At 42.7% G+C, this 26,983-nt stretch overlaps 1 protein-coding gene across 4 annotated transcripts in view; it reads left to right on the top strand.

The window, feature by feature from the left end:
• Positions 1 to 26,581, top strand: part of LOC135899372 (dehydrogenase/reductase SDR family member 12-like) — a 29,339-nt gene extending 2,758 nt beyond the window's left edge. For 2 of the 4 annotated variants that reach the window (XM_065428629.1, XM_065428631.1), the window contains exons 5-9: positions 360 to 441; positions 3,377 to 3,438; positions 12,472 to 12,670; positions 20,494 to 20,631; positions 25,273 to 26,581. In XM_065428629.1, the coding sequence (XP_065284701.1) occupies positions 360 to 441; positions 3,377 to 3,438; positions 12,472 to 12,670; positions 20,494 to 20,631; positions 25,273 to 25,502 (711 nt within the window). In that variant the 3' untranslated portion in view covers positions 25,503 to 26,581. Of the gene's footprint in view, positions 1 to 359; positions 442 to 3,376; positions 3,439 to 12,471; positions 12,671 to 20,493; positions 20,632 to 25,212; positions 25,233 to 25,272 lie in introns of those variants that run through there. The other 2 variants (XM_065428630.1, XM_065428632.1) reach the window with 2 other exon arrangements.
• The last annotated feature ends 402 nt before the right edge of the window (positions 26,582 to 26,983 follow it).

The raw sequence follows: 26,983 nt of genomic DNA, 5'->3' as shown, positions 1-26,983 counted from the left end.
ATATTTCAGAATGATTTACCAGTCCAGCACAACCTAACCTTCTTTTTCAGTGTCCATTTAAGTTCCTAAAATTCCTGAGACATCTGCATAGCACTGCGTCATTCAGAGAATTTCCTCTGTACATCCGTGTCATCATATCATCGTAATTATTATTTTTTTTACTATGCTATTTACCAAACCACACAGCTATACCTTTGATGGACTTGTTTAAATGTTTTGCACTGCACTTTGTGATCGAAGAAATGAAATTTTGCCCCCACCATGTGTGCAGTGAACAGATAATGGTAATGTGCAGTTTTGTAGCTGATAAATGTGTTTGTAAATTTTTTTCATGTTGTGTCATGTATAACCCAACACAGGTGAACTGTGCTTCAACAATCACACAAAACAGGGAAATTGGGGATGATGGTCTAGAAAAAACCTTTGCCACAAACACACTTGGTGAGTATTAAAAACTGCCATTTCCTCCTTTTGTGATAGATTTTTATTGCCTTGTGCAGCATTATACTGACTTGCTTGTAATGGCGAGAATGAATAACTGCTTGCCGTTACACTTGAGCCTGCTATCTGCATTGCGGAAAGGATATTGGTGAACACCATTATGCAAACACATTCAAGCTGCATGAAAAAGGAATGGGCACCCTTGTCGGAACCTTGCTCCATTTAGTTATGGCTGTGTGTGCTAATATATAGTGTGCAACGACATGTATGCAAATTCTATTAAAAAAAAAAAGACATGCCTAGAATTCAACACAGTCCAAAAAGGCATTGGAACTTGGAAAATGGAATGTGTTTTGAGCGTGCAAAGTGAAGATGTGTGCGGATAACGTGAGCCCAAGTGTGATCAGTCAACGGCTTGCGTGCTACCAGATAAAGATGAAGGCTAACCACAGAACACTGTTGAATTGCAGAGGGAGCTCCAACATGCTTTGAGGAGGCCTTTCTTGAGTGTACACATCTTGGATATATTATGGTATTTATTTGTTTTAAACTTGGCACATGCTCTTTTTTTTTCCGTGATTTTCTGCAGAATTTTCCTCTATTGGAGAACTGTTTTAACACCATATTCATGAAGCAAAATTTTTAGCTACTTTCTTGGCTAAAGTTGATATTTTCTTGTTCAGTGCATAATTGTGCCTATATAGTAATGGTGAAAGAAACTGAGCTATGTAGGCGTGCTTTTTCTCCTTTTTTTTTTCGTGTGTGAAACAAACTTTAATGTCATTGCTTCTTTCCATATTCGTGTGCTGTCAACGTATCTGTAATTAGTTGCTGGATAAAATTGAGGAAGCTTGCTATATTTCGAAATGGCAGTTTCTCTAAGTTAAACACACTTATTGAAGTTTTTATATTGATAGCTTTTTAACAGCTTGCAGTAGAATAAAGTATATTTGCATAGATACAAGCAACACTCAAATCAGCTAATGGTCAAAAATTTATTTGAATCGTACATGTACGTCAGAATTTCACCTCTTTTCCTAAATAGTCTCCAAGAGAATGTTATTTTTGAAAATGCTCATTGTGCATGTCCATCCATTTTCAAATATTAGCAGCTGTTAATATTTCGTTTGCATATTTTTGTAAACCAAGAACCTAGAGCTCATGATAAGCCACAAGAATTTGTACATGTGTTGACTGTTCACTATTTTTGTTGAGCATACGTGACTGGTTTTCATCTCTGCATATTGCATACTGGCATTGGTTTATTACCAGCCACTTTCTGTATATTGACACCAGCTTGTGGAATGTGTCTGCTTATTTAATGAGGATGTGTATTTAGACTATGTGTGTCATATACCAAGTGCTCATCATGGAAATTGGGTAAGGCAAGATTTGTTTGCAGTAATGATTGTCTTCAGCTTTGCATTTCAGTCTTAAGTATGTAAGTAAATATCAGAATGCTTCACCAAATTTATTGCATTTTAGAACATTACCATGTGCCTCATGTTTGCAGGGTCATATAATCTTACAAAAAGGATAGACTATGTGTGTTGGCCTAAATATCTTTCTTTAAAAATTCTTAAAGAGCACAGTCCTAGCCAAGTGTACCATAATAAGTTTCACACACAGCTAACAAAGCAACTTTTTTAGCATTTGAAAACTCCCAATTTTGCTTTATTGGACCTTATAGTATCAAGCTCACGAGTCTTTTTTATGAGTTTGTCAGAGTACAAGAATGAAATACATTAGTGCTTTTTTCTCTCGGTTGTTCTAATGCAAAGCAGTCTTTCCCTCATATTAGGTACATTGTGGTTGGTAGGTTCTTGTCTCATCTCATTTCTGGCCTCTTCAATAAAAAATATGTCCAACTTTTGAACCAGGGACCAAGATATGAACCAGGAATCAAAATTTAAACCAGGGTCCCCCAACACATGATCATGATGCTCCACTCATTAAGATACATTAAAAAAAATTACTGCATGGGAAAAAGAGGCCAGTAGCTTTCGACAAGTGCTAAAGCTCTATATGCACACAGTTAATATTCAGGCAGGCATACACATGTTTCTTGAAAAGACATCCATTCAGGCTCCCGAGTTGTTTACACAGTACATACATATGGCACAATCTTCAGAAAAATTGATTGTGTTGACCACGATGTTCCCGCAATAGTATATCTGTCACACGTCCTCCTTTTCCAGAGGCTATGGAAAATCTTAGTATAAACATATCATGTAGAGAATGTTCATGATTATTTAAAGGCAAAAAAGAATTGAAAAGGTTTTTATATCAACATCCTTCTTGAGGGTTGTTTGAAGGATATCCGAGAAAAATGATGGCATTCCTGTTGTTGTCGCACACAATTGGTCACCCCTACACAAGTTGGTCCATGTGGTAACACTTTGTAGAACACCAAATAATACAGGATATCCAGCCACCTGCAAAATGCTTCACATGACATGGATACCCACAGTGCATGGGATCTGGATAATTTTTTGCTGCCATCTGTTTGTTCATTGTGTTTAGCTGATACAGAAATGACTTTATATGTTTGATATCTGGAGTGTTATGGCTCTTTGTACTGGGTTAGGAGAAGCACTAAAGAGTGTTTGAAAAGCGCTCTCATAAGGACTCGCACCAATCTCAGTGGCACCACCTTGCAAGAGAGTTCGCAGGTGCATATTCCTGTTTCTTGTTTGCTCGCTGGAATTTCCCGTTACCATATTTTGGTTTAGAGATGTTAACGCTTGCCGAAATATATTTGTTCACGCTTTGTAATATTGAAATATATTATCTTAATCGTTGTTTGCCATGTCATAGTTTGTGAACTTGTTGTCCAGTTTAAAAAATCACATTATTGAGATCTTATCACACTTGCCTCCTTGTAGTATGTCTCACTGACTGCTTTCTCCTTATGATTATTCTTATGCTTCTGCAGGTGTCCACGTCCTGATCACCAACCTCATTCCTTTGTTGAACCAGACCTGTGAGCCACGAGTGGTGAGCTTAGGCAAAACTTTTGTTTCACACTTGTCTTTGTGTTCTATGGGCTTGCACTGTGAATTATTTTTATCTTGCAGAGCTACATCTGGGGCTGCGAGTGCAGTTTGAAGCGTTTGGCAATCACTTTAAATGCTGCAAAAAGCATGCCACTTCTAATAAACTAATATGACTTATTCTGGGAGGTGACAGACAAAATTTAGAAATTCGTTACAGCTGCTTACAATTTTTCAAGGCAGGTCAGTGTAGTGGCAACAGCAAATGGCCACCAAATTCAGTGGCCAGCCTGCAAGAATTGGCTGGAGATTGCATTGCTGGAGGTGTGCACTTGAACCATCACTTTTTCATTGCTCGTTCCTTCGTTTTTGTATCCAAATAGCAGAAACGAGGTTAGAAATTTCAGTACCCACTTTTTGTGATTTACCATGATAACTAATGAGGAAGTGATGCTGGAGATGTTAAGGAAGCAACAAAAATTGAAAATTGCATGTTTTATGCAGTGCTAGACATGATCCAATCTGTTTCTTTCTTATAAATACACTAGCATGAATGGCTATGCCTTTCAGATGCAGTGCAGTTGTTTGTATTTTTTTTTTTTGAGTCGTGAGTGTGTGCGGCGGCATCCAGCTTCTCTCAGATCACATCGATAAGTAGAAAGAGCGCTGCCAGCTCCCAGATGAACACCTATGTAGGCATGCTTGCATGCATTTTAACCATGCTTAAGCTGTAACTAACTTGCTTAACTACCTTTGTGACATTGTTTCAGTATGGGTGAATGCTTTTACAATGAATACCAGTATTGTGAAATGACCTATGTAATATTGGGGAAACTAGAACCCGTCCAATGTCTTATGTTTATTTGTATTGTGGGCACTGCTACAACACAGAATAGGCACTGAAGTTATCTCTATAACAAAATAACCTAAGTGTCTCCAGCCCCTTTTTTGGGTTTGATGATGAACATCCTGCATCAGCAGTGTGCATGCTTATTTGGTATAGTAGTACATGTGATGTCAGGGGCTATATGAATGGGCACATAATGCTGCACTCAATGAGCGCATTATGCTGCACTCATAGTTGCGGTGCACTACTTTTTAAAGTTGTACGAGGTGGAACACAAGTCCTTATGTTCCTCATGCTGCTCACTTGCCTTTTGTCTGCCAAATTCCATCAAGATGTGTAGTCACCGCAGGAGTGAAGATAACTTGTAAGAGGGGCAAAAGCGACATTAAATTTTTTGCAGCTTTCTTGCATTATTGTCAAAACTTTTAGTGGCCCTGACAACATGAGTGGATAATTACATGAATCGACACATCCCAAAGGAAAGGATTACTTTTCAGTAAACATCTTGTGAGCCTGCATTGAGGGATCTTTTTAGTGTTTCAGCGTGTTTATTGTGCCTTATTGGGGTTACGAGAGAGGCACAATATAACAGTGATCTATACACGAAAGATATTTATGGTGCCATGCACAAATCATTTTAATAGCATTCAACTTTATTATGTGCTCTTTCTTTCCAGCTTAAAACACATAAATGAACTTTTTAATCCAAATGTACCAAAAATACCAGGTGGTACATTTTTATCCCAGGGGTTCATCTTCCTGGCTTAAGGAAACAACAACAAATTTAATCTGGAAAACAGCTTAGTCTTGTGTTTCTTAAGCTTCTCAATGCTTCTGGATCTCTTTAGCATCTAATTACTGAGTGACTAATGAAATTGCTAAAATGTATACTAGTACCAATTTTCTTAGTTTGAGACTGTGAAAAGATATTGCTATGGAACAGTTATTTCATTGGCCAACAGCAGGCATGCCATGATTGAAGAGACGATGAGGATGATGTTATAACCTGGCACAGGCTGTTTGTTCTGAGGAGGGCTACATGCATATGCACTTGTAAATATACCTGTATATAGTCATTCCTGTGCATCTTCATACGTAACATATTTGGTGGAGGTTGCGGTCCCTGTCCTCGCCATGGAACTCCGCAGCGGAAGCTCACTCGAGGTTTTCACCATGGCTTCCGGGCAATCAACCTCGACCACACTGGCCGCCCTACATACCACGACTTTCGGCACACTTTTTGCCCCCAAAGGTCCTGGCGTCTTTTCAGGCCTGGACGGTGCCGATATCGATAACTGGTTGAACCTGTACGAATGCATCAGTGCTAACAGGTGGGACCATACTATCATGCTCACAAACATTATTTTTTACCTCGGTAGAACGCCTCGAGTATGGTTTCAAACCCATGAATATGACCTCACAAGCTGGAACAGCTTCAAGCAGAAGATTCGTGACTTATTTGGGAACCCCTTGGGTCGACAGCTCATTGCCAAGAAGGAATTATCTACTCGTGCACAGACGTCAACAGAACCGTAGGTGACCTACATGCAAGATGTCTTAGGTTTCTGCCGCAAGGACGACAAAAGCATGGCTGAGGTGGACAAAGTTGCGCACGTCCTTAAGGTATTGCTGACGATGCACTTGCTTGTGTTTACGAACGTTACAACTGTTGACACCATCATTAAAGAATGCCGCTGCTTGGAACAAGCCAAAAGCCAGTGCATCGCACATCAGTTACAGCACTTGCCGAATACTGCAGCAACGTCATCGTGTGATAATCTCTTTCACCTGGCCAGCACCTGCGATAATGTTACATGTATGTATTGGTGTGAACTTGAGGTGGCCGCTCCAACTATTGTGCAACCTAAGTCCTTCGGCCCACCTTCGGTTCCTATACCGCTTATCCAAACCGTCATCTGACAGGAGATCACCAATATTGGTATCTACTCCATTTGCTCGGCTTCTCGCTCCGATGTTCAGCCAAATTTTGCAACTCCACCTCGACCCACATCAGACTTTCCTCCACAATTCCGGAATCTGTCCACATGGCAACCTCCCGATGTGTTTTCATTGTCACCGTGTCGGCCACATCTCTCGCCACTGCCAAAGTCGCCAGAATTCTACAGCACAGACTAATTTTTCAAGTTACTTGAACCTGGTCGCTATCACTCGTGTATGCCCAACTCTGACCAAGTTGCCCCTCAAGAACATGGGGTTGAGCCCCACTACTGCTTGCCTTCAGTCCAATGCCACCAGTCTCACTCCCCCCTAGCCCGGCCAACCATCCTCCCCGACCTTTCTGTGATGCTTCCAGACAGAAAACTAAGCAATGCAGCTCCTAGAAGCGGCGCTGCATGCTTTAACCGACCAAAAATCCTCTCTGGACGACCCCTACCAGACAGGGCCTCCTGGATGTACAGATTGACTGTGTGCAAGTCACTGCACTCATTACATAATACTGTAGCACACCTTCCTATCATGAGTGCTCATTTTTGCCGAAAGCGCAAGAAAATTCTGATGTCTGAAGTCGTCCATGTCACTGATGGCTGAACAGCTGCCATCGTTGGAATTTGCACTGCTCATGTTTGCATAGCTGATTTCCGGACAGTTGTCCTATTCACCGTCCTTTCCAAATGCCCGCATGATGTGATTTTGGGCGCCGACTTTTTTGCTGCGCACTCCGCCCTTATCGACTGTTCAGCCAGCACCCTCCGTCTTGATCTCGCCCCTTCTGTACCCTGCTGACCCACCTCCAAGGCGCTTCTGTTCCACTGAGTACGCCCGTTTGCCATCGCAGACGTTGACTTACGTTGACTTCATGTCGTTGCTGCCAGTTCCTGACGATGACTATGTTTTGATGCCCATCACTAACATCTTCCTCACCCACGATATCACAGTACCCCATACTGTTCTGTCTATAGTAGCAGACTGCATCTGCCTTCCTGTCCTTCTAGATGTGAATTTCACCTTGTCACTGCAAGTGCTGCCACAAGGCAGCACTTGCAGTCCAAAGAAAATCAGCCAGGTTTATTTTCAATTTGTACAGCTGGTGCACATCCCCATCATCTCTTCTAGAAGCTGCAGAACTGGAAAACCTTACAGTAAGGCGTTACCAGGACAGAATGAAATTTCTCTTCTTACTCTATAACAATCAATTAGGAATAGATAAAACATATATCCTACTGGCTAGTCATCGCTGCACGCGCTCTTATCACAACAAAAAGGTTAGAGATTTTTCCTGCAGGACCAACGCACTTAAAAATTCTTTTTTCCCGCGCACAATTTCTGAATGGAACGCAGTACCTGCCACAACTATCGACTGTCCAACGGTTTCATCCTTTCTTTCTGCACTTTGTGAATAAACCATAGCATTCATCCCTCGTTTTTACCAGTCAAATCATGATTGTGAAAGGTTTCTCTTATGTTGTTTGTTATGCAGATTCTTGTTCAGTGTCTGTTATCTTGTTTTATCTTATTTCATACTTGTTTTTTTTTTTCAAATGCCTACTCCTGCCTAAGGCCTGGTAACAAGGCTGGCAGTACTTGTAAAATAAATAATAAATAAAGGCATCTCACTCGCCCTCATTTGTGCCTTTGATGGAGGCGAAGCAAAGGCTTTAACATTGGCTGCTTCTCCTAGTTCCCCGACTCATCAGCAGTCCAATTCTTGCCCTGTCAGCACCATAAAGTCAATGATCACTTCTGACTTAGCACCCTAGCAGACTGAAGAACTACACCACATTCTGCTTTCCTAACTTGACATCTTTCACATTAGGGGCTGCCCCTTGGGCCAAGCCACAGGCATGACTCATCGGTGCCCATATCGGGTGTCCGCCCCTGAGTGTCAAATTATTCATAGTGAAGTTGACGAGATGCTCGCCAAGAACATCATCGAGCTATCTTGCAGTCCCTGGGCATCACCTGTTGTAGTCAAAAAGAACAGCACATGGCAATGCTGTGTGGATTATCGGCACCTTAATAGAATTACGCATTGATTATGTTCTTGACTGCCTGAACAGTGCCCTCGATTTCTCCTCCATCGTCTTACGCTCTGGGTACTGGCAGATTGCTGTGGACAATATGGACCGAGAAAAGGTGGCATTTGTAACACCTGATGGCCTTTACCAATTCAAGGTCATGCCGTTCGGACTTTGTAACGCTCTGGCCACCTTTGAGCACATGGACTCTCCGCTCAGAGGCTTCAATTGGTCCACGTGTTTATGCTTCTTGGACGATGTCATTGTTTTTTCACCAACTTTTGAGACTCGTATAGAGCGCCTCTCAGCTGTCTTCTGCATTTTTCGTTCGGCCGGACTGCAGCTGAACTCGTCCAAATGTCACTTTGGCCACCGCCAAATCAGTGCTTGGCCATCTTGTAGATGCTAATCGTGTACCACCAGACCCTGGAACAATCTGCGCTTTCAAGAACTTCCCTGTTCCCCGATCTGCTAAGGATGTCCGCAGCATTCTAGAGCTGTGCTCATACTTCCGCCGCTTCATGAAAAAATTTTGCAGACATAGCGAGGCCACTCAGTGAGCTTTTGAGGCTAGACATGCCTTTTTCGTGGGGCCCATTAGAGGCTTCTGCATTTTCGCACCTCTTTAGCCTGCTCACGACTCCTCCGATAGTTGCCCACTTTGACCTGGCTGCGCCTGCCGAGATCCGTACCAATGCTGGCGGCCACGGAGTTGGTGCAGTACTAGCCCAACACCAACGTGGCCATGACTGTGTTCTCGCCTATGCTAGCTACCTCCTATCAGCCGCTGAGTGCAATTATTCCATTACAGAGCATGAATGTTTGGCCCTCGTTTGGGCGGTTAGGAAATTCAAACCCTACTTACGTAGATGGCCCTTCTCTGTAGTTACCAATCACTATGGGCTGTGTTGGCTGTTCTCTCTCAAGGATCCTTCCGGACAGCTTGGTCACTGGGCCCTGTGCCTACAAGAATTTTCATATTCAGTTGTGTACAAATCCTACAACCAGCACCTGGATGCAGATTGCTTGTCCAGGTATCCGGTCGACAACCTTGAGAATGCTGCGGACACTAACAACTCAATCTTTTCCATGCTGGACCTGATTCACATTGATGAAGAACAAGACCATGACTCTTCATTGTGAGAAATCAATTGCCTAGAATCATCACCTAATGACGCATCCATCCACAATTTATTCAGGAAGGTATCTTATACCGGCATAATTTTCAACCTGATGGACCTGACCTCCTTGTTGTCGTGCCTACACATTTATGACGGAATGTCCTCAAAGAACTTCATAATACACCTACTGCCGGACACCTTGGAGTATCTCTCACCGTTGAGCGGGTCTGGTGCTGTTTGTTTTCACCAGGCCTCGCATGCTCCATCCACCGTTACGTGGCCACTTGTGAATTATGCTGTCTCAAAACACCTCCAATACTACCTGTTTGTCCACCTTCTGCCATTTGACATACCCACGAAACTTGCCTTTCACGTTGGACTAGATCTTCATGGCCCTTTTCCCACATCCACATTGGGAAAAAAATGGACCGCAGTGGCTACTGATTATGTAATTACCTGAGCTCTGCTGACCAGCTGTGCAATTGATGTCACGGACTTCTTGTTACGTGACGTTATATTGCTTCGCAGCGCCCTGAGGGACAATTGCTCACTGACCATGGCCGTTACTTTCTTTCTCAAGTAATTTCCGACATACTGCACTCCTGTTCCACACAACACAAACTGACCACTCCTTACCATCCCCAGACCAATGGCCTCATGGAACGCTTGAACCGCACTCTCACAGGCATGCTCACTATGTATGTTTTGCCAGACCACCGTGATTGGGACCTTGCTCTTCCCTACGTAACTTTTGCATATAGTTGCTCTCGTCGTGACACAGCTGGATTTTCGCCTTTCAACCTATTGGGACGAGAGCCAACTTTACCTCTCGGCACTATGTTCCCACCATCTGCCGCCTTCACTAGCGAGTACGCATGTGATGCCATCATGCAGGCTGGCCACGCCTGTCAGCTTGCACACTTGTACACCTCTGGTCCCCTTCCCGCCTCGTGGGCCTCTACGTAAAGCTCCTTTCCCGGTACATGGCACCATACCATGTGCTGCAGGAGGTTACACCTGGTGTTACGTAACAGCGCAATACATAGATGGGACACGAGACGAGAAGACAACACCACAAGTGCTGTGCTGGGAAGTCGAAAGTGAAGCATTGAAAAGGGCCCAAGGTACAAGAAATGTATTTCACTAGAATAGCAGCTTGGGGGCTTGTTGGTTTTCCATCTTGGTGTTAACAGCGCAAAACCTAGACAGGACACGAGACGAGAAGACGGAACCAGCTGGTGTCGTCTTCTCATCTTGTGTCCCGTCTACATTTTGCGCTGTTAACACCAGGATGGAAAACCAACAAGCCCAAGCTGCTATTCTAGCGAAGGTTACACCTGTTACCTACCCTGTCAGTTCCAGCTGTTACCTACCCTGCCCCTGTCAGTTCCAGCTCGTCATCTCTCCTTCTGTCCAGTGACGTCGTTCATGTATCAAGGCTCAAAATCTACCACTGTGGTTCTGAAGACTCCCTTTAAAACTCCGGGATGGTGCTTCCGCCGCCATACGTAATGCTACGGAACAGTTACTATTGCGATAGCAATTACACCTAAACCTCCATATAACGAAGTAGGTAAAATTGGCAATTTTCTTCGTGAATCAAAATTTTGTGGCATTGAAATTCGGCCTGTTATACAAACAAGTACAGTCGCCAATCGATTTTTCTTGCAAGGAAAGGGGCCGCAGAATTTTCCGAATTATTGGGCACTCAAAAAAAGCAAATTTGCATGAGAAAACAATTTATTATGGTGAATTTGGGAGTCGGTGACGAATGATACGGTTTCATGCCAAGTCAACAATATCTTCACATCAGCGGTACGAATTAAGTGAAGCCAGCCGCGCTTTCGCATGCACTCCGTCCCCGCAGCTCATAGCGTCGCCCGCACTGGGACGACGCTATCATGAAAAGCGCCAGCAGCGGAAAGCGAATGCTTCGTCTGCCTCTCGCTTCAACAAGTCACTGAAACTCGAGATTACGCAAACTGCAATATTAAATGCATCGGAAGACAGCTAACATGATGCCACGCCTTCTCAGCATGCTCACTCTTTGCACACATGGCAGATTACCTCTAAAGCAGTAGGAAGAGGGGGGGGGGGGCACATTCTGCTCCAGGTGGCCCGAGTGGGCACGCGTGGCCTTCCGGGCTACTGTATTTTGAAAGACATCTGCGATGGGGACAGAGTCTTCCGCATGTTATGTTTCCATGGCTTAGTTTGTGTTGATGCGAGCTGCAGCACGAAGGTCAATTCACTTGCTGCTGCTGCCATACTTCCTCACTCCAGTGTCTTGACAGCGGGTTTCCGCGATCATCGAGTAAGATGTGTTCATATTTGTTTATGTGCGCATGACACGATGCTTGTTAATTTAGTTAGTTATGCCTATGTTTACAAGTTTATGCAGCTGATAAAACTACTATCCTTAGTGCATATAGCTATGCACTAATTTGCTATTGTAATCGATGCTTTGACTTTTGGGCGAAATTGCGACCTTATTTATTGACCAACAGGAGGCCTGTCAGGATTGAAGAGATAATGAGGACAAGATTATAACCTGGTATGGGCTGTGTGTTCTAGGGAGGGCTACATGCATATACACTTGCAAATGTACTCCTGTATGGTCATTCCCGTGCATCTTTATACGTAACAATATTACCAACTAGCATATGCAACTGTTACCAATAAACAGTTCATACTATTTGCCTAGTGCACTCTTTTAACTTTTAAAATTTGTGGACATTGAGTTTATTGTTACAATTAAATTTAAAATAATTTACCTCAAGGGTACTGCCAGCCTGTTATAATGGATTTAAGCAAGAGTGGCTACAAAACTATGATAGGCATACAGAAAATAATGTAATAGCAAGATAGTGCTGAATACAACGAGTGCAAATAACAGAAGTTGTGCAAAGACCTGAAATACATGACTTGGGGAAAAAAAGGCATTGCAGCTTCACTTTGTGCAAATAGCTGTAACTTAGTTGTTTGAGCTTGGGAGCTACTAAAGGAGCAGTGGCAAAGGTAGAATTGGGTTCAGTTCCCCTTCCCCCTTGAAATACAATCCTGATAGCACTATTGTAAAATGTGCAATGCAGGTGCTGGTCACCTGTGGAAGCCTGCTGATGCAGCGGCTGGACCCAGTGGACCTTCAGTTCGAGTGCATGTTCCCTTTCAATGGGCTGGCAGCCTTCACACAGACTAAGCGTCACCAGGCTGTGCTGGTGGAACACTATGCTGAGACTTACCCAGGCATCCACTTCTCAGCCATGCACCCAGGCTGGCTTGAACCCCAGGGTATGCATGTAAAGAGTGACTTGCAGAGTTAATTTTTCACATCGCTGCACCATTGCCTTGGTAGTCACTTGAGGTGCACACAACCTGAGTGGCTCTTTTGGTTTAGTTCTTGGTCTAGTAGTTTTTTGGCCAAATAAGGCGGCTGCATCAGAGCTGCTTTGCAGTGTGTAATGTCTGATGGTATGTTAGAACTGTTGTATTCGCTTAAAAAGGACAGCTTTAACAAACACTGTAATGTAAAAGCATTGTTCGCTAGCAAAATGGAGTACAGATAAATAGAAGTTTTCTTTTTCATACAGTGTGCATTTCATGGCTGCTTGTGAACACGGGTTAGCATCTGTTTAGGCCCCTGTGCCATGTTCTGTATTGTCCTCTCCTGCCTGCAGACAGTGAAACACATGAAAAGTAAATATTTTGCAAATTGCACATTACTCCAATAAGAGAGATCCAAACAAGACACAGGATGGAGGCTCAAAGTGAAAAACAGTAGTCGTACAAGGAATGTTGCTGGAGCCATTGAATTTCGACAAGAGGATTTGTCTTTGTCTGTGCAGCAACTGCTTTCTTTGGCAGCCATTTATGTACGTGTAGCTCACTCTCCTTCTACCTCAGTGGTGGAGAAGGAGGAGCAGACACCCTCCTGTTTTTTTAACACTTTGGCTTCCCTTACCCTACTCTACACACAAGCTTATTCTGCTCCTCCTCCCCATTGAGGGTCGTGGATAGTGAGCTGTGCTGGCATAAATGCTGCTAAGGAAACCAGTTGCTGCCCTGACAAAGACAAGTGCTCTGGTCAAAACGTTGACACCAGTGACATTCTTTGTTCTACTACTGTTAACCACAGTACTAAGACAGAGGGGATTTATTCTTGACCTAATGCTCAAGTTGGAACAGCAGAAGACGAAATCCTAGAAAGAAAGTACATTTTTGGCTCATTGGGTGGGTATTCAATTCTGCGCCCGTTGGTGTCACTCAGGAAATCAGTGGCAACTGCTCATTTACACCACGATGCTTTAAGAGCGCAGCTCATAGGTGCCCGTTCCTGTGTAGAGCGTCAGCGTCAAAGAGGAAACGAGTGCAGCGGATAAAAGAGCAAATGCGTGGGATGAAAAAAGTGGTGAGAGCAAAGAGAGTGCGAAAAGGAAAGTGGAGGAGGAGGGTGCAGTGGATGCATGAGGCAAAAAGAAGAGGAGGAGGGTATAACAAAGTGTGAGAAGAAAAAGGTAGTGCCATGCAACATGCGCACTGCGGTGACGATGGCTATGAAGTGGTGCCAAAGTAGTGCGTGTTGTCTGGGAGATCTGTTTGCAGCAGCTGCTGCGAATTGCGCCCACACATCACCCATGCACTGCTTCTCGTGATCTCCCAATTAGCAAGGCAGTCATGCCACAATTCGCTCCGTTTGCAATGTGCCGCACGAGACAAAATGTCCATGCCAGCCACTGTATTGTGAAATAAAAACACATATAAAGCTGCGCTCAAATTTTTCACTAGGGAGTATCGTAATTGTCCCTGAGTTTTTTTTTACACTGCAAATAGTACTAGGTATTTATGTGCCACGTAACACACGATTGCATTGCTTCATGAATTTGAATTTAACTGAAGAATATGTTTATGCAAGAATATTAAGTGCTTGCACTTTCATAAGGTAATATGTCAACATTACAAAGAAATGGGCAGAGGAGTGTGGTACCAGAATGCTTTGAGGCACTAGAGAACGAAACTGAAATTGCAGTCTAAGCAACTCCAGCAGCAGTCACAATTGCAAGACATTCACACAGTCAGGTGCCAGTATGTTGAAAAAAAAAGAAAGAGCAGAACTGATAGAAAGAGGTCCTCATCTATTCAAGACACGTGCATAGAATTCATGAATGTATACTATTTAATGTGACAGATACAATTCATTCGTTGCAGTGCTTTACAATTTAAAGGCCAACTCTGATGAAATTTTGGACCACGTAAAAATCCTAGTTTAACATAGTGTAAATAAAGAACAGCCTTCATGCAAATCTTTTTTTGATACGTTGATAGGTGTGTCATGAAAAGGTACCAAAAATAGACCTTTTTGTGACCAACACTGAAAAAGGAAGGAAACAAAATGCAGTCGTTAGCACTCGTCAAAAATGATGCAGAACCCAGAAAGTCGAAAACCTGCACAGCTCCTCGGCATGACCTCTGAGGTTAGGCAGCAGCCGTGGCAGGCTGAATATCTCGGAGGGGATGTGCTGGGATATGCATCACATCCACTAACCACCAGGTGTATGCATCTGCTTAGGTGCTATTTAAAGGCTGTTAATAAGTAAATTGTACAATTTCAGCACTGAGGCTTTGTCAAGATTGCTTTGATAGTGAATCCTACCCACCTTGGTGGCTTTGACGTTGCGCCGCTAAGCCCGAGGGTGCGGTATCAAATCCGGGCTGCAGCGGCCGCATTTTGATACGGGCAAAATGAAAAAATGCCCGTATGTGTACCGTGCATTGGGTACACATAGTCAAATTAACCCGGAGTCTCCCACTATAGCGTGTCTCGCAATCGTATTGTGGTTTGTTACGGTTGGCGTGTAACACCCCGGGATAAAAGGATGCTTAACCATCATGGCTCATCGAAACGGAGGATGGATTCCGAATATGCTATGGTTGTCTCGAGTGGTTGCCGGTCTGGCAGGCGCCCCGCAGTGTTCACAGGCCCATTTGTGTGTGTGCATGAAAACCCTTTCTGCGAACCGTCCAACTCCAGGGGAGACCCTTTCCGCGAACCAACGTCGCCTAAAAGAAAAGATCAGCCGCCTATCGCGGACCCGCTGGTTGCCACCAGCGGAGGCAAGCAAGTGCAATGTCGCCTAGGAAAGTGGGAGCAGCCAAAAAGCAACAATGAGGACGTACAACATCGCCCAGGTGAAAAGGAGCAGCTGCAAAGCAACGAGGGGGACTCAGTGCATGTCACGTTACGTTGACGTGAGCAAGATGCTGCCTACGATTTCAGTGAGCCTATTTAAGGGGCCTTGCAATGTACTTTTTCATTATTCATTCTCTTTATTTACATTTTTCCCCAACCATTGAATAAACAGTGCAAGTTTCGCACTAGAAATCGTCTCGTCCCTACCTGGTCGCCACGGTCTACCGGACGCCTGCAGCCTGCCGACAATGTTATGCTACCCAATAGTAACGCCGGTTGAGCTTCGAGAAACAGGTATCGCAACAGGTTTCGGCATGCAAAATCTCAGAATTTGATTTCATAATATAATATATAATATCATGTATTTATAATATATGCTACTTTAATATAACCAGTTTAGGCAAAGTGATAATTTGCTGCAGTTGGCCTTTATTACAGCTACCAGTCTGCATTTTATAGCCTGTGTGCATGTATGGTACTTGTTATGTAATCTGAAGCAGCACAGTGCAAGTTGAAATGGCAGAAGTGAGCTTTATTATAATACTATAGTAGTACTTTCGGCAATTAGGACATAAAGTAAGTGTTTCTGTGTAGGAGTGTGTGCTCAGCCAAAACATGATTTTATTGTGGGGTTAAAGTTTACATTATGCATTTTGCAAAATGCATTAGGTGTTCACACATATGTTGATTCCAGCACTCATTTTCACCGTTATCTTAGCAAACTGGCCTTGCAGGAAAGCTAGCTTTACAATTAGGAACAGGATCTATTAGTTTGACCGTGAGCAGCTTTGTAAAAACATAAATATAAGATGACTTTCCTCTCTACTAATTTTTAATTAGGAGCAGGAAGCAATGGCATGTGGTAGATGAGAAGTGTGAGAGAGTGAAAGGCGGCACCGGTATGAGGACTAAACCACTTTGAGAGAAAATGCCAGTTAAGAGAAAATACCAGTGCTCTGTTGATCTGAAGAGAAAAGCTTTCTTCAAAGAGGCATTTTTCACTCAAGATATTAGAATAGGCTGATAAACTACAATGTTCTCCTTTCCAACATGGCTTCAGGAAAGGGCTCTCGACAGTCACCCAATTAAGCACAGTCATTCACTCGTTTGCTACTATCCTTGACAAGGCTGGCCAAGTAGACGTGATATTTTTAGATTTTCAAGAAGCATTTGATGCTCCTCATGACAAATTAATTAGTAAATTAAAATTCCTTTATCCTGTCCTGGGTTTCTGCTGTTATGTTTGGGGGTTCAATCCCATCGCTCGTGATCCGTTGTCAAGATTGGAGTCGGGCATGAATTAGAAGGTAGCTGGCCCATGCCGTCGTCCCACTTATCCACGCTGAGGACGTTGATGAAGGGAAGGCTTCTCATCGAGAACGAGAAATATGGGTTTATTTACAGTATTTATATCAGTCTAACATGACTGTTTGAGAAAGTACATCAGTCTAACATGACTGCTTGAGAGAGAGTGTCCTGAGCAGCCGCACAACAGCAGTTTATAAACACTCCGTGCTCCCCCGATACCCAGGTGACGGAAACGGCTGTCCAAGCACTGTAGGCAAGTTTACCAGGCACCGTTGGGAAAACGAAGCACCGTAGGGATGTTGACGAGGCACCGTAGAGGAGACGACCCGGCACCGTAGGGGCATTTATTCCTCGAACTGCAGCGCGCCTGCCGGCCGCTCATTGTCTGGTGTCTTGGTCGGCGCGTGGGAAGGGGTGTCACTAGACGTTCCCGCGGCTCAGTAACAATAGTTGGTCCACCGAGCCCGTTTAGTTACAATGGCGATTGCTTCGTCAAACTCGGCTCCAGCGATGGAGAGTCGAGGACGCACGTATTGTTGTTCACACACAGTCGACTTAGTCATGCTGTGGCTCAAGGTGTGCGGTGACGCTCCAGGAAAGTTGCCGCCACAGTCGCAAGTGGTTGGCAAAACTTGCACTGCAGCTGGCCGTTCTTAACACTGCTTACTGGCTTATTTAACGCGTCAAAAACAGTACATAGTGATTGATGGGCAGCACGCATATTCCCTTTCAGTAAGCTCTGGCGTGCCTCAAGGCAGCGTGCTAGGCCCACTTTTGTTTCTTATTTACTGTAATGACATAGTTGATGTAATAGAGGCCCCTGTCAATATTTGTCTGTTCGCAGACGACTATCATTTTTAACAATATTAATACAGTTAATGATAAACTATCTCTTCATTTAGCCTTAAATAACATTCTTGAGTGGAGCAACAAGTGGGGAATGAAACTTCACTCAGATAAATCTGTGCTTCTATGTATAACAAACAAAAAACTGCTCCTGAAGTTTTCTTATTCTATTGGCCAAGATCGCTTGGCTGTAGTGAGCGAGTACAAGTATCTTGGAATTACAGTTACCAACAACCTAAATTGGAATAGCCACATTGCTGCTACCACCTCTCCTGCTTTCAGAAAGCTATGTCTACTTCGCCATAAGCTTAAACATGCATCTCATGAAGTAAAGTCATTAGCCTATACCACTTTTATTCGACCCAAATTGGATTACTCGTGCTTTATTTGGGACCCGTTTACCAAAATCAACATTAATGCTCTTGAAAGGATACAGAGAAGAGCCATACATTTTATTTTTTCCAAATACGGCCGAGAAGAGTCCATATAACTGAATTACTGCAGATAAATGGTTTTCACACCCTTCAAACGAGGTGAAAAATAATACGCTTGAAGTTCCTTTACTCCTTCATAAACCGTAAATTTTCTTTAGCTCCTAGTCTATACATAACTTTTTCTGCATGCAGGAAAACCCATCATTCCCACCCCCTCGCTTTCTCCCCTTGCGTTGCCAGGACAAACCTCTTTAAATTTTTTTTCTTTCGTCGAACTATAGAAGAATAACACCTCATCCCTTTCCGTCATCTGAACTTCCCTGAATCAAGTCACTCATTAGTATTTCCTAAGTAACATTGCTGTTTTGTGCTATATTGTTCCTTTTCTTAAGTTTCATATTTTGTAATTCTGCCTTTTGTATGCATATTTTTTATTTGTTACCTTGCCCCTCCTGCTTGGGCCACACGGCCTGCAGGATGGTGTAAATGAATGAATGAATGAATGAATGAAATTTGTGTCTAGGCGTTTGTAGACAAGTACCTGAAATGGCAAAGTGCTTGTTAGAAGAGACTACTTGTAAAGGCAGACACTAGTGCAGTGTTGAGGCACCCACATCTCTACTAGCACAGCCTAGGTGTAAATGTAAGGGTTCATTGAACAATAATGCTTGAAGTGTTGTTCTTGTTTTCTTTATCAGCGATGGCAAATGGAAGTAATTGGGTGAAAAGTTTGCGAGCTGCACATCTGCATGTGGTGTGAGCTTCCAAGTCTAAATAGAGGCAAGTACAAGATTGGCCCTAAAATTTGTGTCGAGTGCAGATGGGCTGTACATGGTCACTGTCCAGTGTCCACCCTCATTCTATCAGTAATGACTGAAGTAAAACCAACATTCACCTCTTTTGAACACGAAAGTCTGACGAATCAGCTGTGTTCAAAAAAAGATCTATACATATCTAGTCACAAACTGCACTGTAAATGTAAGTGCCATTGTGAATCTCATTAGCTTGCAACTCCTGTTTGCGTTTCTTGTGCTCTTGTAACCAACTGACTAAAAGGGATTACAACATGGTGCTCTGTTTACATCATTCTTTCAATTTTTTTTTCATATTGTCCGAGCAGACTAGCTTGACTAGCTTTAGTTACTTTAAATAGAAGGAAAAAAAGTCAATAAATAAAACAGCTAGCATTTTTCTTTTGTGAACACTGTTTGCTGCAATGTGAGGTGAGCTCTCTGTTTTACAAAATGTGGAAGTGAAACTTGAGAGCAAGTCTATATTCAAGGAGGCAGGGTAATGATTCTTTTCTATGGTTTGTGGGAGTAAACTGCAACCACTTCATATTGCTATTAACAATCTCCCCATATTAACAACAAGAACAGTCTAAGGAAATGCTACACCAGCTGGATATCTGAGGAAGAGCAGTACCTAACCATGGCAGGTCACTTCAACTGCATGTCGCTGACAGATGGCAAACTAAATAGTGGCCATGTTGAGCAACATTCTTGATAAACTGGACTCGTAACCTTTTGCTACATTTCCAACATGCTCGACAGACCGAGGGCTTTGAATTTTGGGAAGAAGTATGCAACAAGGAATGAAATGTAAATGCCAATTATGACCAGAAGTGAGCATCTCGCATAAAGATAAGCATTTTTGGGTGTCGTGTAATCATACAGAGAATTTGCAGCTAATGTCTGATATGAGAAAAGAGCAAGAAAAGAGCACATTTAGTATGTCATTGATACTTGCCCCTTGGTTGACTTAAATTCAAGGAAAGCTTTTTTTCGACTCTGGCGTTTGGGCATCAGCTTAGAATTAAGGTTGGCTTTGATTCAAGTATGTATCAATGCCATGACACTGTTATTGGAGAGAGCACCTAGACTTGGTCTGAAACATAAGATGGGGGCTGCATGTGCTCACATTGTGCCACTTAGTTATGCACCATTTCTGAGCTACCTGTTTTAAGAAAAGGAATAACCTTGAGCTTTATAACTCATTGCATGTGTTCTTAAGTGTGGTATTCAGAATGTTCAATGCAGCAGCAACATTTTTATGTGCAATTATTGCAAGGGTCTAGATGGCACAGCTTGGGATTTCTTTACAACAATTTGTCTGACCTCCTTATCCTCTATTCCTTTACCCTGTATTTTTTTCCAAGTCTGCGGGACGGTTCTGGTGTCCATTGGCAAGTGACACAGTTAGGATGTCCGTGGCCTTTCTCAATTTTTTTTTCGATGAATAGAATAGCTTAACACTTGAATTCAATCAATACTGCAATAATGAATTCATTTATTCAGTGAGTACTTAAATAATGAATGCAATTAATTACTTCTACACAGGGGTCAAGGATGCTGTTCCGAAACTGCTGCGTAAGGTCTCCGTACGGTGCCGTTCGGTGGAGGAAGCAGCAGACACAATTCTGTGGCTGGCCATCTCGCAAGCAGCCCTCAAACATTCAAGTGGCATGTTCTTTCAAGGTATGTGAAGACATCTTTGCCCCACGATTTTTTGTTCTCAACCTGCATAGTCCAAGAGACCTCCAATAAACATGTCAAAAATGGATGAGCTATATGAAAAAAAAAAAAAAATTTTTTTTCTTGCACTCTGCAAATGACAGTAGTCTACAGTTGTGTGGACACTGTGATGTGTGATGCCTCTCTCAATTCCCACCTGCACTTCCAGTGATACACAGGCTTTTGTTCTCGATAGTTAACTATCTTTATTTTTTTTGCATAAAGGCTAATGAAAAAAAAAAAAACTGGATGCTATAAAAGGGGCAACAAATAGGCAATCTTCAACGACATCTAATAATTTTAGAATCTGCACTTGCATTCTTCTGTGTTGCAACGGCAATAACTGCTGTGATGTGACTGGCTGAAATCATTGAGGATGAAACTACAGACCATCTCTGCCCAGAAGAAAGGGTACCTTTGCACCTTTTGAGGACCGATTGCTGCCGCAATGGCATGTGTCTGCATCTAAACATTGCCATGCTAACTCACCACTGTAACTAAGAACATGAATCTGAGTAATCGTGCAGAATTAAAAATGTTTTTACAGTTTTTCTCATGCAATTAATGACCAAGAGACATTTTCTCTTACTTCCCAAAGACATATACATTTTTGGCCTTGAGATTCACCACTGGTGAGGCTGGCACTGCTGTTGGCATTTAATTTTAGGTAGGATCATGTGTCAGTGGCTGACTGCAGCCCTTGCAGTGGGAGCAAGTGGAAAACAAATCTGTCATAAAACTGCACTCTTGCTGCATTTTTCTTGCTTGGTGCTGTTGAGTATGGCTGATGTGCATGCTCGGAGGTTTGCACGAGTACACCCACTGCCATGGCCTTGAACGGTGCTGGTGAACACCTCCAGGGCAACTCTTGTAGACATATGCAAATACCAAAGGAAGTGGCCAGAAGAGTAATGCTGCAAAGCGGAATTGGTAATGTATAACACAGAAGATGCGACTGTGCCTCCCACATTCAGCAAGTTATCTTATCATCCTCTTTCATTTCCCTTTACCTCAATATTTATACATTTCAAGGCAACATAATTAATATGTATTCCCTATGCTTTCTCTGGCTTCATTGTCTATTTCTTTGTATGGTTGTGACCAACAAAAAAATTGGGCCCCTCGGATCCCCCTTACTCTACTCACTAATTATATTAGCAGGAGCAATTTGTCTGTGAATATGTCCAACATGGTGGTGGTTTACCGTTGTGTGCTGCAGTGTTGGATGTATGTTGCCAAAGCTGATGTTTCAAAGGTACTCAGAAGACAAGGTGCCGTAGTAAGCTTGGCTATTTGAGCAGGTAAATGACCCTGCAATACTGTTTGAGAAAGTTCTTCAACAAGAAATATTTTGTGCGTAAATTAGACACAATACGCTGTACATGTGTGTCTGTTCCTCTTCTTTTGCGTTACTTGGTTCAATGCACTTTTAACTCGCAAATTAAGAGCCAATGTGTGTGTAGCAGATAGCATTAAATACTGCTAACATGTGTACGTTAGTCTACCCTCTTTGTCTTATTTTAGCCACTTAACTATTTCATTACCACTAGAAATGTGAACATTTTTGGTGCTTTTATTTTTTAACATTTTGAATGCATAGTAGTCATACCATATAGCACTGCAATACATAAAATTATAGCCTGATCACTGACGTTCTGGATGGATGTATATCAGTAATAATTGCTCAAACAATTTTGTAGTATTCTTATGATAAACGTCAAAGAAGCACCTCAAGGAACACAAATGAAAGTAATCATTTGCTATATTTAGTAGTAGTACTGAAAGTAAAAGAAAAAAAATCTGAAATATAGAGCACCTAGTTCCAAGTTCCCAGCATTTGCAAGTCACATCACACAAAAAAATTAAGATTTATTGGCATCAATACTAGCCATAGTGATGCTCATGCCATGCTTTCCCCAGGAGAAGCAGTAGCTTTGCAAATGTTAAAACAGGCAAGTCCCTGTTGTACAGGGAACATTAGTTTTTTTTTGTCATTGCAGCAGGCACCTCGTTCGTTTTTTACTGCATTCTTTAGGCTCGCGAAGTAACGGTTGTCAAGTCAGGGAGCATGCAGAAGCCTCCTCACACTAGGTTATTGTGTTCGATCGGCTTTTCTGTGCGAGCAAGGTGGTCTAATGTGCGTCCAACTGGCATTGGAGCCTCCACGTGCTTTGTTCGATTTGTGCACTATGCTGTACAGCAATGTGGAGTGTTGCACGCTGTTGTACAGTAATGAATAAGGGCACAGGCAGTGTTAAAAATGTTAGAGTTTAGACAGCTAGTCAAGGTTCGGTTGAAGGTCGGTCTGAGATCACTTGTGACTCTTGTGCAAGTGAAAACCCCTACACGATGGGAATGATTGCTCGTAATATTTTATACATGCAGTGTCGAAGCACTGATGGATAAAAACAGCCCACAAGAGGGTGAAAGGGAGGGAATAAAGTTGCACTTGATACTAGTCGAACACAATTATCAAAATCATACGCACTCACGAGCATCTACGTTGTTTGAGTCCTTGTTAAAACAGCCTATACGTCGGATCGGACAATTGACAACCTGAGAGAAGCTTCTGTGTCTTCCCTGCTGCTGTCATTTAAGAATGATATTACCGAGTCAACGAAAGCAGAAATCTAGCATCTTTTTATTGAATAAGTGCTAGGAGCTCTGGAGGCTAGCTTCGACAATACTGCCAGTTGAAGTTTTATTTTTCCAGACTCTCAAATCTACCAAAAGTTGTCAAACCTGACCAGTACCTAGTTAAAGTTTAGTTGTCATTTTAGACGGTGCATGATGTTGCTAGTAAAAGAATTTGAACGGAAATGTTTAACAATGTGTAGAAAAACTGTTGATTAAATTGATCGGTTCCTATAGGTGCGGTGATGAAAGAGTTAATGCAGCTAATGGAATTTACCTTGCAAAGGTTGGTAAAGAATAATCAATATAGATAAAGCCATATCAACCCAGTACATCATCATCATAATCATTATATTTTTGTGTACACTGCCCGACAAAGGCCTCTCCTAGCAATCTCCAATTAACCACATCTTGCGCTAGCTGATTCCAACTTCATCCTCCAAATTTCCTAATTTCATGACCCCACCTAATTTTCTGCCATCCTCAATTGTGCTTTCCTTCCCTTGGCACCCATTCTCTAACTAATGGTCGACCGGTTATCTGCCTTACACATTGCATGGCATGCCCAGTTCCATTTTTCCCTCTTAATGTCCACTGGAGTATCGGCTAAATATTACCCAGTATACATATTAGAGCGATGAGCAAAACGAGAACAAGGTAAAAGCCAATGTTTCGACAAGTGGACTTGTCTTTTCCAAGGCAAGTCCACTTGTCGAAACGGTGGGGCTCACTTTTACCTCATTCTCGTTTTGCTCATCGCCTTGAATTTCCATCTTCCGCTTTCCTCGTGTTTTCCCAGTACATGTTAGTACTTTATTAGAGCCTTTCAGTATGGCCTCTACATTGCTATGAGCCCTTTATGAATTGTTGGCTTTAGGTGGGAGCACATATCTCTGGATGACTGTTTTGCCTCCTGAATGCCTCAGTGAAATGATCTTGGTATTAGTTGCACTGACGATCTACAAGTATTACACATGGCTATAGCAATCATCTGCCTTCAGCAAGAGCATCAGGTTTATTGGACTGAACTGCTTCTACAGCAACAGTTACGATATGTGGTGACACAGCGAATGCAGTCATTACAATGCTAACAGCATTTTTGCACAGCCCATGACCAGCGATGGGACAGTGAGTGGTGTGATTATTGATCAAAAACTCAGTTTTTAAAAAAAGCAATTTGCCTGTGTGCAAATTGAGTTCAAGCCTACTGCACTTTGCTTTGGTGTCCTACTCACGACTGTGCAGTGCCACTACGGCTGTGAGTTAGCAATGAACCTTGTCAATAGATGTGCAAAAACTCACAAATACAATCTCAAACTTTGTGGTATCTACAAGTAGAGGGCTACACACAACATAGTGCACCTAGCACAACCAAGCCATGTTTATTTGTGGCTTGCACACCCTTACTTGCAAGTGGAACAAGAAGGCGTTAAGCCAGTAGCGTTTTTAAGCGTGCACGTGGGGGGTGCATGCACATGTGCATGGTGCAAGGAGGCGCTGAGCCCGTAGCAGCCAGCAAGCAGGTGCATGGACATGCACGCGCATCAGTGTCAAACTCTACAACTTCGAATGGCCTCGTATTTGGCCTTGGCTCTGACTATGCAATGAAATGCTTCACATTCAACAGTTAAACATTTTGGTCAAGGCTACAGAGCTAAGAACATGTGGAGTGCCAGAGCCACCCTTCTGGCATGAGTACTACAAAGCTTGCTTCATTGGTGAAAGCTAGAAGCAACCTGTACAGATTAAAACAAGATTAACTCGTTATAGCCAGTGCAAAAGTGGCAATCATAAGAAATGAATTTCCAATGCATTGTAACATGGTGTTGGCCCCGCATCAGTGGTTGCTGATTCACTCTGTAATCACATGGAACACATTTCGGCCGACATTACAGCATTGTCATCTTGCAGCATGAAATGGACGCCGGGTGACAACACATTGAAGATATGCAGGAAATTCCTTTCTTCCAGTTGCCACTTCATTGCGAGCAGAGCATTCTGGAGGCTTTGCCCCCAGAAGACTTTGCCCCCAGGAGGCTTGTTTGATTGCCACCTGTGTCATGCTTGGAACTCCTGGTATTCCAGATAGGAGGACAACTTGCCCCCACCTTCCCTTTGGCAAGACAAAGACAAGCTTGGATGACGAGAAGTTCTTTATGAGGAACTTGGAAGACTTTGTTAACAAGTTGGGGCTCTCTTAGCCTCTACACAATAAGCAACCACAAAAGTGGTATGCCTGTAACCGCTACGGCAGCTTTGGTGCCCGACTTACTTAGCTGCCCTTTCATGTGCTCAAGGATGTCCCTGGCTGGTTTCTGCTACAGAATGTGACTAGGTACAGTTTTCATGTTCAAGCAATTCTTGTACCTGGTATAACTGTTGCAATTTCTATGCATTTTGTGCAAGTTTTCAGTGTCTTAAAAGCTGTGTGTGTATGCAACTTTCCCGATAGACTTTTTATGTTAAAAAGATGAAACTGCATACTGTATACTGTGTGATCCAAGTAGAATAATTTATTAGTGCGTCATATGTGCAGTCAGAATGAAAGTAAGTCTGCGAAAGTTCCCACCTGTTCAGCAGTTCGATGCCAGAAGAAATGCCATTTTCTTGATTTAGATTAAACTGTAGAGATGCTCTTTTTTTCTCTGTGCTTTAGTACTTTTTATAAAAATAAGCTTCTGCTGTGTTGACATAATTTTGTAAACGTATGTGTACTCAGAAATGTCCAGTGAGTATATTAATATGCTATGTAAGCACCTACTTCAGTTATATCTGTGTTCAAGATCTTTCCTCAAACAGCAGTTATTGTTTAAATGCTCAGTGTCTTTATAGACATATTTATTGGTGACAAAGACCACTACTTGTGATGTTAAAATGCATATAAAGGCTACACTTTAAATGTGTATGTATATACGTGTGTTTGGTGTCCTGTGATATGCAAATGCATTGATATTGTTACATGTACAATTTTCTCCTTCTTTATTCTGGTCACAACTGCAATAGAAAAAAAAAATGCATTGTTACCACTGAAGGACTCTGCAGTCTTTATGAACTGCAACGAAGGAGATGCCATTTCTGTGTGAACTTGTGCTGCATTGCATAACTATGCACAAATGAGATTTTTTTTTGTCACAACCCATGACACATTTTTTAGGACCCTGTTTTCCTGCGACTCATCTCAAAACAGTACAGTCCTGGAGTGAATTTGCTGTGCGAACGCCAAACAAAACTGGTTTATGAAAAAAAAAAATTAAGTTGCAGTTTTGCCAGAAAAGCGAAGCATTGATTGCGATAGCAAATTAGCAGACAGCCATACAAAGTAAGGATAGCTCTTTTATTGGCCACATCAACTTGTGAACATTTGCTTGCTAACTATACTAACAAGCATAGTGTCAGTTCGCACAGCAAACATAAACACATCACACTTGATAACCATGGACACTTGCTGTCGAAACGCTGTCGTGAGCAAGTGCGGCAGCAGCAGCGAGTGAAGTGAGCTTCGTGCAGCCGCTCGCCTAAATGCTAAGTGGCGAAAACACAGCGCAGTGGGACTCTGTATCCGTCGCTGATGGATTTCAAAATACAGTGGCCCGGCCGGGCGTGCGTGGCCTGCCTCAGCGATGGCGACGCTGACAGCAGAAATGCGCCTGGAATGTCCGTATAATTGCAGCCACAATAAAAT

Source organism: Dermacentor albipictus, chromosome 1 (genome assembly GCF_038994185.2).
Source record: "Dermacentor albipictus isolate Rhodes 1998 colony chromosome 1, USDA_Dalb.pri_finalv2, whole genome shotgun sequence".
Classification (NCBI taxonomy): Eukaryota; Metazoa; Arthropoda; class Arachnida; order Ixodida; family Ixodidae; genus Dermacentor; species Dermacentor albipictus.
Note: the sequence above shows the minus strand (reverse complement) of the source record. Positions and strands in the feature narration are given on the sequence as shown.